Genomic DNA, 16,176 nt, shown 5'->3' on the forward strand with positions numbered 1-16,176 from the left:
AAATTTCCAATAAAGCATAACGAACTGCATAACAGAATCAACAGGAACAAAGCACACAGCAAAAAAGTGCATTCCACTTTTACCCAGCGACAACACGCCCAACAGTAACTCCCGGTGCTCATACTTCAACCTCAAACAACACCAAAATGGAGGTAAGTAACGATGCCATCTGCTCGTAACTCAATCTTAGGTGCCCGCATTTGACCGTCGCTTAATTTATTGGAAGTTTGTGTCAGGGCCACCGTGCAGCGGCTTTGTCCGTTAGATGGTGAAATCTTTCCGAAAAGGCGGACACGGTGTAGGTTCACCTGCTACCGAAGGTAAGGAATCAATTTCGATCATAATCATGATTGAAAGGTGTATGACAAGGGTGTTTGCAGTTGTAGCTATGGAAGCACAGCATTGGGTAGGCTTGACAAAAATTTGCCACACCAACTAGAAATGCACTGAACGTGAAGGATGATTTGCTGAACTCGGCACATAGCACTATCGCTTTGTCTTGCCCGGTATAGGAGCTGAAATCATTGCTTAATAATCTACTGAAGTAAAGCACATTCCATACATTTAGGCGCGCTTTAACCTGTTTGATGAGTTTCTGTCCCACATTTTGGAAAATTATCTGTATCAGTTTGCTTTGTCCTTTGTCTACAGCTTTATCCGAGCCCCCAAAACACCTGAAAGTATGCAATGTAGTTCCACAGTAGTTACCATATTACATACCTTTAGGCGCTGAGCTAGGACGAAAAGTGAGAAATGTTGTTTTTTGCCCCTTTGTCCTAAAATAAGTAAAAGAAAACATCACCAACAGTAAAGCGAAAAAAGTAAATCTCGTTGATTGTGTTCGAAGATATACAATACCGGGAATTAATGCAGTTAATAAAATTTAAAAATCAAGTAAACGAGGCCACTTTCGTTTCAAGAAAACAAATGCTACCCTTTTCCCTGCTTCCCGTCTTTCGGGAGACAAAACTTTTAAGCCGCGAGCAGAACGGTGATCAAAATAAGATAAACGTCTAGCGTTTGTTTTCGCTCAGCTCCACCTTAATCAAACCCAAATGGAACCATCGTTTATTTTTCCCTCGCCGAGCAGAAGTTTCCCAAGGGAATACTATACTACTGCAACGTGCTCGTGCCAGCGGAAATAAACAAACTTTCCTCTGGATGCGTTTAAATTCGCGGGTTCTTTTTTTTTCTTCGTCCTACTCTGTTTCATTGCTCTTTTCTCATTGTAAGTGCACAAACGTGCTAGCATGCAACGGTTTATTGTGATAAATCTTTGTACACGAATCACGGGAGTGACTGTGGCTGAGGAACGGTTTCATCTACCATTGCAATTACGGTCACACGGCAAACATTTTTCCAGTGGCAAACAGAATGAGAAATGACAAGCGACAAGAGACAAGAGCCATTATGCAGCAGAAACAAATGAGCATTGTACAGCTCATAAGCAAACCGTGTGTACCGTCATCAGTATAGTGCGTTTCGATGGCATAGAATAGAGCAATAATCGTGCCAGATTGTGATGTATAGAAATGTTGCCTTTTTCCTTTCCAGTTAATTCCAAAGAATGAATCAATTCTGTTGACAAAACACTCTGACGCCGGGATTCATTACGAGTGAAAGGAAGGGAAAAGCTCGGACTTGTTTGTACATAAAACCTCCCGAGGGTAATCAAGATGCTTTGTTTATTCAATAACACACACACTTCCACACAACAATAACGTGGGATCGCAGCTATTTAGCCTTATTTTGCTATAGCACTCTACTCAATGGTATCATACTTTAGGATCTGAAAACATATTCGTAACACAATCATTTAGGCTACCAAGCCATTTGAAATGAGCATGAAAGTACGCCTAAAGTTATGCAATTTGCATGAAACTATTACCATAACAACATAATCCAAGGCCATAACATTACTTTTACTTTAAACAACAAAATCTAATTGAAAAGGATAAGTTAAAGAGCCACAGTTTGTTTTTCGGTTAGGCTCACACACAAAACAACAACAAAAAGTGATTCTTCTGGGAAACAATAAAACGGATGATTATGAAACACAGTTTTTTGTTTATCTTATTCTTCAGATTCTAGCCAACCCAAAGCAGTCACTCTCTGTGTTTTAAATTCTACGAGGCCCGCATTAGACCCGAGGGCAACAGGTTGCTCATCTCCGGTCTACATTGTTTAGCAGAGTACTCGAGAGCACTGCCAATTCTGTACAGAAACGCCTGCATGTAGGCAATGAGGTAAAAAGGCGCGTCGGTTGACCTTTCGCGATGAAAGAAGCACTCGAAAAGGCTAACTATTTAGATATTTTATACAAAAAATGGGGAAAAGAATTTAAAGCCATTTATAAAACTGTATTGAAATTCCAATAAGTAGTAGTAGTTTGAATTTAAATACTCAAAGTGATTGTTTGGTATTTAATGGTATGTAAGCCATCGCAACGAATCCATTTTCTACTCTGCCTTTGCTTTTTGTTCAAAATGTTCACTTGCTCTTTTTACAATCGTATGTCCTCACTACTTCCCTTGACAAGATACAACACAAAAAGGTAAACCACCTCATTTGTATGTCCCTTGCGTAAAATGGGTCACCTAAAAAATACCAAAGAAAAACATCACTCCCCAATGTAAGAGAAACGAAAGGTAACAATGCTACCAGCAGTGTGCCGACCTGTCAGAACAATCGCATTAACCTGATCCTTGCGAGCCATTCAATCTGCCTCACGATCTGCAACCATTTGCCTATGGAAAACTTACGCCTATTTTGTAATCGTAGGCGGCAAGAAAACATTGCTGTGAGGCTGTGTTCGTAATTCTACAATTTTACTAAATGCTGCCCACCTGTGCCAACTTCCCGGTGCTTCCCGCCCTAAACGAATCTTGCTCTGAACAGACAAACCGAATGCGAAAGAGGAACAAAAACGCTTGTCTAATGTTGTGCCCGTTTTGCTTTTCGTTCCGAGCTCAGCACAAGGGACAGGAATGTAGAACGCCTGAATGAAAAGATTTATTGAGTGTTTCTACGAGCGCACGAACGCCACTCAGCCCGATGACTCTTGCACCTTCAGGATGTTTAACTTTGTTCTATTTTTTGTGCTGATGATAAACTGTCCCTTTCATGCCGGCGGCATGGGACACTGCTTGGGTTCCGTCAGCCTGTGCGTAGGTCTACGGAGTTATGGGTCAGGGGGCAGAGTAGACAACAACCATTAGCACAAATTTAGGTAGTGTTTTAAATTAATTAATCAACTAGCTCGAAGGGGCGTCCCGCAGAAGATGCCAGAACATTTTCCGTCATCCACTCGTAACTCATCTGCATGCGAGTGGCGTACATTACATCCACACGTTTCATCCACAACTGTTTCACAAATTGCACAGCTAACGATCAAATTTCGAACAAGTTAACAAGGATGTGGTTGTTGCTTGGCGAAGAATATGCCCGTTCCGTGTGGTAAATTGATCGGATATAGATTGGCGTGCTAAAATTACTTGCATACATCACACAGACACACATTGAGAAGGTCGTTCGTACATTAAATTAGATTATCGCAGAATTTGCGGTCCGCGGTTGGTTCTTGGTCCTTAAATAACACGGTACCGACGGCCATTTATTTGCACTTAATTTACCCTCAAAAGCCGTGGCTTTTTAGGGCGGGTAATTGGACGCATCGCCGACCGCTGACGGAGCAGCGATGACCTTTCCAGTGGCCCGTTGAAGGGTTCGGACTGTAAGGTCGTCTCCCACTTGTTGGGCAATCTGCAAAGCTGATGAGCAGTGTTTTATTCATCCCAACATTTCTCAACGTTTGCATAATTAGAATCGGTTCGAAATTGCATACCTTCCTGTGGTTCACAGCACAGCGATTAATGAACGTGAAAAAGCAACCGTGTTAATTATTGAAGCATGATGATTCGATAAAGTATTTATTGACTGAAATTAAGGTACAAAAACGATTATTTTTTGCATCTAAACGTCTTTATTAGCACATAAAGCATACATTTAGGCGCAAGAACCTAAATATGCTGTTTGTTATGCAATTTTGTCTATTGCTACTAGTGTAACTGTGTTTTATCTATTTCTATCCGGTCAAATCATCATATCCCCCGAAGACGTTGCTTCAATTTCATAGAACAGCTCAATTTTCAATAATTTCACCTACACACAGAAACCTAAACGGAACAATACAGAAATGGTGAAATCTTCCCACTGGGTGCGATCAACCTACCAACTACCCTTGTTAACCGCACTGCCATGCAAAGATCACACACACAGTACAAACGAAGGCTGTCACACACTCACTATCACTTTCTACGAGCGCTGAGTAGCCTGTCATCACTTAACCTTCCCATTCAGTGTCACGGATGATGGGTGAAACCCTACCTGTTGCTATTGCTTACGAGGCCAAAAAATGATACATGACATCATCCGCGTTGCGTTCGGTAACACGAAAGGCGTTACCGTTTGGTGGATGGTTCGATTAGCTCCACAGGACAGAAGAGCCGTACTGGTTAAAGTGTATCCACTGCCAAATAATTGAGGGGGAGAGTGAATAGTAAAGATATAAATGAACAATATGAAGGAATACCTTCTTTTTATGGATAACGTCCCACAGTATGGCCCTAAAAATAGGATTGCTTACTTGCAGAGCGAACAAAAGCAAGGCAATAAGAATGTTACGATACAAGGTTTCCGGTCAAAGAAGCCTACAAGCAATACTGCCACCCACCAGTACAGCGGAACACACGAAACAGTTGACGGTTGATTTTGTGTTTCGGAAAATGTTGAGAGTTTGCATGATTTTGTCCAAATTCAAAGTGATTTAGTTGATTATAAACCTCGTCAGCTTTAGGTAGCTGACAAAATCTTACTACTTGACTGCTTTAGTATCATGATATTCAACAAATGTAGTAATTGAAATTAAATTTTACATGATATCATTCAGTTCTACTAACAAATTCAAGCGAAAGATTAATGTTGTGAAAAATAGCATACATTTAGGCGTATAATTAACTTAAGCGCAATAGAGCTTTGGGTATATGGTGCATCAAAATTTGCCCTAAACGTAAATGAAATTTGTTAAATCCCTCTTTCAAGCTCACCTCCAATGCATTGCAAGCTCAAACCATTCGTTAAACCAATCAAGTCATTCCTCGGGCGTTCGTTGTTTGTTGCCGCAAAATAACATAGAACGCTTACTGCAAATTTGAAGTGGAGAAACACTTCACATACCGCTTTTGAAAATAAAAATTTCCACCAAAACCCACACGAAAGTAAAAGTGGAAGTTGGTAAAAAATTTAATTCACCACAAACACCAAACAAGGGTAGCGACGATCGATCAAAACGGTTACAATGTCGGTTCTCGCCGGAAAGAAGGCGTTGATACAAATGTTAAGAAAATATTGTGCAAACCACTCGTACGAGGTGAAGTGGTTTTTGTCACCGTATCGTAGAGAAAGCCAGCTTGCAGCAGTGAGGGGAAAATAGAAAAAAGTGATAAATTTTACACAGCCTAAGGCATTTTTGGATGGATAATAAAAATAAATACAAGGTCAATACGATGGCTGTAAAAATATTGAGCAACACGGAATGATTACTTTTTGGGCTATTTCATATAAACACATACGCATACAACGATGGGTGAGCTAAGAATGAACAAAGAAGCGAAGAGCAACTATACACTGCATCGTGCAAAAGAAGCATCGGTTTTTGTATTTATAAGAAGCCGCTGAAATGCCTTCCAGTGATGTTAGGCAGAATGAAAGTAATCTATTCATACACAATTCTCACGATGCGCTTCTTTTATTACTGCCAAGTTATTTCCATACAATTACTTTTCAAGATCATCGGCTATTGTTGCGCTCAAATGGGCGGGCAAAAATGAACAACAATGCTTTTGCCAGAACCTGCATTTTTATAGATAAAAGACAATGACTGAAAAGAATTATTTTTACTTAGACAATAATACAGTTTATTTTTAATTCTCAATAAACTCAACGATACCGATCCCGTGCCTTGATTTACGCTATCAGCGGGAAATTATGTTTTTACTGCAAATATTTCTGCACTCATAAATCTTGTGATGCAAATCAATATATGCCATAAGCTTGAAACATTTCTTCCTGTGAGTTTCTGTGTGTGATAATTAAACAGATTTATCATGCAGACTGCTTGCCCTGCACATATGGCGCCTAAATGTATGCACAGCACCATCTTCCCACTCACAGAGCATTTGGCATTAAGCCTAGCCATCGACGATTTAAAAGCTTGTTTGATTGCTCTTCGTAGAAACCATAGCAACGCATTTTAGCTGGAATCTAATAGCTCTGCTAACATGGCTCGTCAACACGAAACGGATATCATGTTCTCTTTCAACCGCTCTTGGAATCGTTATCACTTATCATAACAATAATCTTGCACCTGTGATTACTATTTCAAGATGCTCAACAGGGATCATGTTTTCACCGCCGTTTAATTACACTCTATTACTCCCTCCACATCCTCGCGCATTGGCTCGTAGTTCTTCCTTGGTCGTGTTTGTTTAATCATTGGATTTATGAACTTAACACACGAGCTTCTTCGGCACGAGGCAAACAAGGTCAATCCTTCGGTACCTATGGTGTCTGCACCAAACGGCCATAAATCATCGTTAGCATAGGGTTGTCTACTTCCCAGACTCCCCCTGAATGCCAACCATGGTGTCCAAATAGTGAACTAATGTTAGCCAACCATTCAGCTCTTCTATCTTGACCGTTAGTTCTCTGTGCGCTGGCTTCATTTCAATTGAGCCACAGTCAGAAAAAAGTGGGTGAGAGTCAGTGTGTAGGAGAGCAATGGAAATCTACGACCAAAAGTATAACCACCGGTGAACATCGTATGCACGTACCACCGTATGAACTCAATCCATTTAGTCGCACTTGGAACGCTTTCGAAATAATAAAAGTGATTATAAAACGGTGAGGAGTGCTCTTTTCCCATGCGGATCCTCAAGTATCATGTACTTTGGGGGAAAACTCGTGTGATGTTGTTTTTTCTTGTTCGAAGCAAAAGCTAGTAGAATTGTATTCGAGATCTATGATTGTTCCAATCCAATCTACAAGAGAAAGAGGGTCCTTGATTTTGCTGGAAGTGATAAAACGATGTGAAGAAAATTTCGGGTTTTTGCAACCTTCACCTTACATTTTCCACTTTTTTCACTCCTATAGAAACATTCTACAGATTAAATCTTAATCTCTAATCGATCGTTTGGCATTAGACGTACAGATAACGAGACATAGCACAGCCGAAGCATAATGCTCACACATTTGCCACTCAGCAATATTTTGATTGCTACAGTAAGGAACAATACACAACAAGGAATGTGTAAAATCAGCACCAAAAGCCCAGAGAGAGAGAAAGAGAGAAAGAAAGAGAGAGAGAAAGAGAGAGAGAGAAAGAGAGAGAGAGAGAGATGACAGTTTAAATTCGGCACGACTGTTCGATAAGTGAGGGTATAGTAAAGGAATGTTTAACAATCACCAATCAATCAATCACTCTATGAATAGACTCGAGCGAAAGAGAGGACTACAAATGATAATACCGTGTCTCAGTGTATAGCTCACTGCGTGGAAGAAATTTCATATAGTCTGCTGATTAAACAGTTTTCTCTCCGCTGAAAGTCAGCCGTGATTAGAAAATTGAAATGTGCGTGCAATTAAACGCTTTCATGGCTACAAAACAGTGCTTTGTCTGTTGTTCCCTTCACTAGGAGGTTGTAAAGACACAAAACAAAGCTAATCTTGCATCTCGAGAATGGTAAATGACTCAGGCACATTTCTCATCTCCGTTCTTAAAAGCTAGACTAGACAGCATCGTTTTAATATACGCCTACAGTATACTTTCCTTCGCAAGAAATCACCGTCAGCCCACACTGCCCCCGACGAACCATGTCCCATCCTGCAGCGCAAACAGTACGGCTCGTGCTTCACTTCACTCTCGTATCAACGACTAGCATAAATACCTGTGGCTTGTTGGCTCAACTTGACCGGACCGGACCTTGTCCATCGCATATCATGTCGTCCGGTCAGACAGCACGCGCTCGCATGTCAAGCAGGAAGCAAGTGGCTACATCGTACGTCGAGATCTTGCACAAGAGTTTGCTCAACAGTTGACTGTCCACCCCGTTCCCGGGGTGATGCCTGCAGCCCTGGCCAAGCAACGATGCGTTTTTGTGGAACAAGGTTTGAGGGGTGGTTTGGGGAAAAGTTGCTAGTTTTCTTCCTTCCGGTCGTAGTATCTTTGCACGGACGTTCGGGCATAAGCGGTTGAGATAGTTGAAGAAAACGATTTAAATGCTGTACCGGTACGGGATGATGGCTGGTAACTCGAACTGAACAAATATTTTTAAATCGGTAGTACTTTCTCACACATTGATTTTTCCATTCGCATCAACATTGGCATAAAGTCGGTAGAGATGACGTTGAGAAAAATGATAATACGACAGCACAATTACATGCTGACAGGCAGTATCAAGTTCAGTCTTATTTGATGACTATTATTGATACACTATCAGCGTTTCAAATCCATTCGTAGAAACTTCTGTACCATTTTATCACAGTTCATATTTACTCTTAGATTGCCTTCGCACTACAATAATTCTTAATCACCATGGAAACACGTGATGATACTAATGGAGACGCATGGTATGAGTTAAAGGAGACGCCCAGTAGGTTGTAAAAAAATAGGTTCTATTCTTTATTCTTTGGAAAACAAGCCATGTTTCAACAGCAAACATAATTCATGTATTTACGCTTTAACGCTGTGCAAACGTTCTTGAGCTGAATTTTCACGTTCCAGTGAAATTTTAAACACAGATTTTTCGCTAGCAGAACCTTCTACGTACTCAAGATATAACATACTGCTGCTGCTCCTCCTGACGGCGGTGGATGCTTTCTTTTTCTCAAGAGTATGCCTCGATCTATGTTCTCCTCGACCGGTATCTGGCGGCCAGTACGCCAACCCAAGAGCTTTGGGTCGCTTACTGTACTTGTCCTCATTACCCTTCGCCAGCTGTTCCGGTTCCCTTCGTATGCAAGGGGCCTATTACAACAATTAGCAGGCACTTGGAGCGCTCCTTCTTCTTTTCCGCTTTAGTGGCGTCTTTCCCTCGAAGTGGAGGTTCGCTTAGAAACGCTGAAAAAAGTACGTCAACGAACACGCCAAGCTCATGTTGCTATTCACAATCGAGCGACCGTGGTGGTACCGCAGATGACCGCAGTTACAAGTAATGTGTCTGCCATTATGCGTTTGCCAGCCACGCAATTCCCACCGGGACTTGTGCTGGTGGAAGAATGGGGTAAGAAAAGGTTTCGAGAAATGATGAAGATTGTTTCTTCTGTGACGTGTTACAGCCACCCAATGAAATGATAAAGAACTCTCACGGTCAGGGTCTAATGGAGTGTTCTAGCTTCTTTTTGTTTTTAAATAAGAAGATTGTGTTGTTATTACATCATGGTTCAAAACAACAAACAGCAGACGAACCGTCTAAAGCTAACCATGCTTGCGTAGACATCTTGTACAGAAAGTCGCATACTCTGCGCCTAACAGTATGCAATTATCATGACAAAGCATCCCTGTTGGGCTTAACATTTTGCCAGCTGCTTTCATATTCCCCTGGTGGCTTTGGGACACGCGAACCTTTTGCCGAAACTAACTTTTGGCATACGATTACTAATGACCCACGTCATGTAACGTAAATATGGCACTGCTAGGGTAACAGGGGGAGAGATTCTACCCAAAAGCGTGCCACAAAGATTGATTGATTTTCCCACAACAGCTGGTTGGAGCGGTGCTTGCTTTAAGAGCACGGAACACTGATGAAGATATAAACGAAGAAGTCGATCCAGTCTATCCCTACAAGCACAGTGTTTGTTTACGAAGTAAGTTCGAAAGGAAAAACAGTACCGTACCTTAAGAACTGTATCGGATGTGTCTCGGCTGTCTCGGCTGTTGCGGCGGGAAGAAAAGTTTTGCTGCTTCTCCGAAGGTTCCGGTACCACGCAAAGTTTCCTTTTGATCCATCGATAATGGAGTGCTTAACAACACCAATCAACACCATCCAGCCACGGGGGAAGCAGCTACGTCGATAGATAATCATTTATTCAACCTATGGGTTAGAAAGAAACAGAGCCAGTGTGAAAAACCGCCCGTGTGACGAAAGAAATCTTTCCAACTTTTCTACCCATTCACCCTACACATCCACACGTGCACACACACACACGCACGCATGATGGCAAGCAAACATACCTTTAATGTTGACTTTACTTAAGGGATCAGTCCGCTACAACGTTGCCGAGCTCCATAACAAAACCGATTGTGTCCAATCCAAGGGTGATCCGTACGCACCCAATCTCTGATCCCGTGCCAATGTTGACACAACAAATTATGGAATCCCACCGCTGCGGTCGATGCAATCAATCGGAAAAACAAATGTTTATCCACCATTAGAGGGGCAGCACCGCGGGGCTGTGAGTCGGGCAGGCTACTTTTCGTTCGCTCGAGAAGGGTCAAAAAGCCCCGTTAAAGGATGTGACTCTTTCTTTGTCAGCACGGCAATACGGCTGTTCGGCACTACGCAGATGATGATATCCGCACGGTGCAAGTGGGCATGAAATTGCATTTTCGCGTTAAATTTTACGAGACAATGGGCGCACCGGAGCAGGAAGCACTTCAAACGCTGGGAAGAAAGCACGTTACCGTGCTTTGTGGTTCTCGCACGGTTTCTGGCTTGCTTCCAGCGAAGACCATTGAAAAGATGTATGCTTTGAGGCTCTCTGAGCTTTTACTTGCTTGTGGAAGAATAAATTTTCACCCGAATCGGGCTCCCTGGTGACAAACATCTCCTTTCTTGAAGATGCTTTTTGTCCACGAAAAAGGGTCACCAATGGCACCGAATTTCGTGGGAACCATCCACACACACACTGTCATCATTTTTCCATCTTACTTTTGGAAGAAATAAACGATAATTTATTACTCTCGGAACATCTGTTGCACTGCAAAACCCTTTTACCGTGTGGTGCTTTCAAGGGTGCAGCATTTTATTATACTAATGTCTTGCAAACGAACTTAAACCTCAGTATGAAGAAACAAAAATCCGAAAGTATTATAACTCTTTGATATTTTGATAAAATTTCTCGTGCAACACCTCAAAACCGCAAAGCAAGCTAGAAGTTAACGGGATATTGAAGTTGTGTCACAACAATGCAAAAACAATTAATCGGTTTCTGCGGAGTTCGGCTCCAGAATTCTTGGGCTACTGCTGAAAAAGTTACAATGTGTGAAGTTTTATCGATTAGTGAATTGAATAGGTATGAATCTTTGTTGTACATTCAGACTTATTTACAATTGTTTATGGACTCAATCCTTCATTATACTAGATTGTTCATCAATTATTCATTAAAATATCATGTGACTAAATATTTGCTTCGATATTTCATTTCATCCAAGTGTTGCTTGAAAAGTGTCTATCTATAAACGCCTAAAAGTATGCAACTTGTGATGCAAAATTACTTGAACGCGATCAAAACCGTCGACTTTCCGTTTTGAACAACTTTTTCCCCAATACATCTACTTTATCAAAATGTAACGTTTTCGGTGCAAATTTGACCCAACTTTCCAAGTGCAGTGCAGCAAAAACGGTGCATGTCAAATGCATACCCGCAACATAAACTGACCACATCCTACCACGTGTTTGCCGGCGAAGCCTCAATCAAACTCATCACTTTTCAAGTTTTGCGCAACGTAATTACGATGTAAGCGCTACATTGTGCAACCGGTGCCGATAAAACGATTAACCTACTCCTGCTGGAACCTGCAGAAGACTGCAGAGTAGACTCGCCTGACCACATACACACACCCACACTGCTCGTGCCTGAGGAACACCAAAGTCATGTTCAGGGCTGTTTCTACAACCTATGGTCAGCACAAAATTACCACCAAACGTACGCTGGGCTTCATGAAAGGAGGACTTATTTAACGGGCCGCCCCACCGGTCGCTTTTTCTAATAAGTTTTTACCCTGCAGTTTGCCTCGTTGCTTATCATCTTCCCGAATGCAATGATGTTGCCTTGTCAGTGTTCTGCACACTGCCCAAACTATCAATACATACAATGCTGTTGGCAGCGACCGAAAGCTTCCAGTCCAAGCTTCGCTTCAAACGATACCGTCAGCAACTGTCAGGCCATTCGGTGAAAGTACGAACACAAACTTTCTCTTCTGGTCGCTCGATTTGGTACGGAGCGCAAATCAATTACAGAAAACCGAAACTGGAGAAAAACTTTGCACCGCACCCACTCCCGTCCACCGTAAATGAGGCCGAAGAAAGCGGAAAACGTTGATCAAATTGAGTGCGACCGAGTCTATTTTCAACCGCCCGTGGCCGGATATGTGTGAACGGCATTTCGCGTCGCACTTTGCTCGTCAGTTAGTGTCACGTAGTAATGATTAGCAGCGGTACGTGTAGGTTCCGGCAGGCTCGAAACAGCACACGATGGTGGATGAAAATATTGGTTGTGTAGCATCTTTTCCCCGCCTTCGACCCGATTCTGAAGCATGAGCCTTTTTACAACGCAATCGATGACGCAAAACGGGCTGCCGGGATTGAGGTTCTCGAATGTCGACACACGGTGTAAGCGATATTTTATGAATGTTCCTCGCAATCGACACATGGTTTATTCCGGAGCAACTTTAAGGTAGTTTGTCGGAAAAGCGATATCATTTTCGTAAGAATGTAGGGTAAAACGGGCTTAAAACAATGATGGGCGTATTCTCTAGCCCGTTAAGTATAGGCCGTGGGTGCGCCTAAAGGTATGCACACTATGTATCTATACATTACATACCTTTAGGCGAAAATTTACCTCACTCATCTCATTTTAGTGAACATTTCACATTTCATGAGTGGTTTAAGAGTTTATTATATTTTATAATTGTGTTATAATGTAAAGCGAACTGCAAACTTATTTCTCTACGTTCAAAAATGAATCGTTTGGAATAGTTCCTGTGGAGTACGCTCTATTTATACACACTATCGTAAGGTTCTATTCACCGTATTGCGCATTGGTAATGTGAGATGGTTTAATCCCTGCATTCAGCGAATACAGCTTCAACTTCAGAATGCGAACATCATTCAATATCTTGAACGAATCCAGTCAGAAGTAATATTGAGTGCCTATTCATAGGTGCTTGTAGCACAGGCAATTGCAGAATGTACAAGATTTACATCGATATTGATATATTGTAATAAAACCATTATTTGTTAAATGCTTAGAATCTTATATAGCTGTAGTACTTTTCAATTATAATAAAGGAAAATGTCACATTTTTCCAACAATTCAATTAAACGAAACCAAACCAATCAACACCTGAAACCAGCAACAGGTCTTAAATTGAATAACAAAAACAAATCCTTTAAACGGCTGCAAAGCACTACGCTGGCGACAATGACTGGGTAATCGAAAATTGATGGCTTCGGGCAAACGCTGCTACACGCGCGGTTTTGCCAAGTACCGTCCCCCAACCAACCTTGCTACGGCGCTACCCTTAGCAAGACGCCTCTGAACGGCAGCGGTGAACCGTGGCAATAAATATTTATTGATAAATTAAATTTATTGCTCCATCACCGTGGCATGGCACGGGTGACAAGACGCAAGATTATGACAAATACGAACATCCCAGTACTAAGGGATGTTGGCAGTTAGCTTTTTGTTGTTCCTTCCGCAAAAGACTATCAAGCAGCGTCGATCAAGACTCCTCGATCCATCGACCACTTACGCACGTACTTACGGACGCATGTGAGAGGCAATCAGGACAGATTGATTGTTTGTAATGGCATCTTGCGATGGAGCGGGAACAGACAACGGGATGACAGCTTCCGTGGGGCGATTTGTAACTTTTTTTGGAAATTTTCAATCAACGGTGTACTGTACTGATGCTGTGAATTTAATTATTGTAGAGGTTGCATTACATGTTCCACCAAGCTCCTGTGGTTAGCGGTACCTTTTTTCTTTATCACAATGTTCACAACCAATCAAGAAAGTGTTTATAAACCAACATCTTATTGATTCTTTCATATTTTTTTTCTCTCGCTCGACAGATCATGAAAATATCCATCTACAAGCTGCTGCTGTTCGTCATCCTCTCAACGGTGATGCTGTGCTGTCACACGTCCGAGGCTGGACCGGCCCGCCAGCTGGCCAGCCTGGCCGCGAGAGCCTCCAAGATCCCGCGCTCGATACGGGCGCCCTTCCGCAACTCGGAAATGATGACGGCACGAGGCTTCGGCAAGCGCCGGGCTCCGATTGGCGTAAGCTTCGGCAGTGGCCGGCCAGCACACCACAGCCTGGCAGCGGGCGACGCTGAGTCAGCACCATGGGCCGAGGAAAAGCACGACATCAGCAAGCTGATGGAGGATCTGGCGAGCGTCGATCAGAACGATCCCCAGCAGCAACTGATCGGAGGAGATCAGGAGAACAGGTAAGAGTGAGAGTAACATTATCATAAAGCGGATTTTTAACATTTCTCTCTTCACCAGCTTCCCGCTGGAGTGGTTTGCGAACGAAATGTCCACCAATCCGACCCTGGCCAAATCGATTCTGCAACGTTTCGTCGACACCAATCGCGACGGGCTGCTGGAAACGGGCGAGCTGATGCCGGGCGCGGGAGCGAACGGTAACGAGCTTGGGTCTGAGCTGTTCTAAGAAACGTCTCTCCTCTTCAAAAGCACACCCAAAGCAAAGTCATTAAAGGATGGCGTCGTCTGGTAGTGGCTTGAACGTGTTTAGACTGGAGTCTGGAGGGCATGGACAAAAGGGCACACCAGCAGGACACTTTCTCTGGACGCTACACAGTTATCTACATCTCTCCGCCACTCAACCATCGATTCCTGCACAAGCAACCCGTTTCTTTCAAATCCAAATGAGGCTGGCATTACTCGAATTTCCCCCCGATCTACAACTATATAAACATCTATTTGATTTATTGCAAACAAAAAGACTCCAAGAGCATATAAACTATACACGAAATCTTTGAAAAAGATTAAAATCAAATGATCCTCCTCATCTCCTTCTCTCTCTCTCTCTCTCTTACACTCCTAGAGGTAAAGCAACAGAGCGGCACTACAATGCACGACAACACGCCAAAGCGCCGGAAAGCGCCACCAATAATGGCTGGGTATTGGGTGTTGCGCTTTCCGGCGTTTTCCCCGCAGTTGTCTTGTTTGATTCTTTCGTTTGTACAAAACGTTTGTCACAATCTTCGTTGTTTGCGCGTTTTTGTTAGCTGAAATACACACTGGCTGGTGGTGTGGTGTGGTGTGTAATACATTTGCCTATGTTTTGTAGCATACACTAGTCGGTAAGAAGAAGCCAACCAAGGCGACATTACTTTAGCGCACAAATAAGAAAGGAAAAGGAAGTAAGAATTCTAATTGAAAGAGAGAAAAACTACACAAACACAAACCAAATCTTACGCACCCGTTTAGTGTGAATATGTGTAAAGTGGGGAAGTGGTAAAAATGGGGGAGGGAAAGTTCATTTAATAACAACCAAGCTGAGAATGTTGTATGAAGGAATTGCAGGAGAAGACAGAAGTGTAGTGAAATGTTAAAAAAACACAACATTGCAAACACAAAACATAAAAAAATAGCAACAAAATTGAGCAACAAACACCTGCAAAACAGACACACACACCAAACAAAACACAGTTGTAAAATAACGACCGAGAAATATATTGGGTTTGAAACAGCAACAAGAGCAACATCGTTGATTTACTTTTACTGTATGGTTTCTTGCGCAATTGAGAATGATTTAATAAAGCTTGACTGTTGTAATTTAAAACATTTTCTAAAAGGGAAAACCAATGTACGCTGCTGAGCCAAAGTGCCAAGGTGTAAGCCACGGTAAGGTGCTTCATTGGCCACTTCATTAAGAAAGTTTTGCCCGAGCTGCACGCAATTGAATGTTGAAGGTAAAGCTAAAAGTAAAAAGTTGGAAAACTGCAGCAGAAAAGATGAAACAACGAAAAGTAGCTAAGCAGCACAGCAAGAGCAAAAAGACACAGAAACTAATTAAAAACAGTTAAACAATCAAAGCAGCCTTTGGAATGCACTATGGCTACCTTACAGTCGCTCATCATCGCCA

General features: G+C 42.3%; 1 protein-coding gene across 1 annotated transcript; it reads left to right on the forward strand.

Moving 5' to 3' along the window:
• On the forward strand, positions 1–15,547 carry LOC120959169 (allatotropins-like). Its single transcript, XM_040382368.2, has 3 exons — positions 1–152; positions 14,133–14,512; positions 14,571–15,547. Exons 1-3 carry the CDS (start codon positions 147–149, stop codon positions 14,734–14,736), a joined length of 552 nt encoding a protein of 183 aa, XP_040238302.2. The 5' UTR covers positions 1–146; the 3' UTR covers positions 14,737–15,547.
• The last annotated feature ends 629 nt before the right edge of the window (positions 15,548–16,176 follow it).

The sequence above is a fragment of the Anopheles coluzzii genome, chromosome 3, assembly GCF_943734685.1.
Source record: "Anopheles coluzzii chromosome 3, AcolN3, whole genome shotgun sequence".
NCBI classification, from domain to species: Eukaryota; Metazoa; Arthropoda; class Insecta; order Diptera; family Culicidae; genus Anopheles; species Anopheles coluzzii.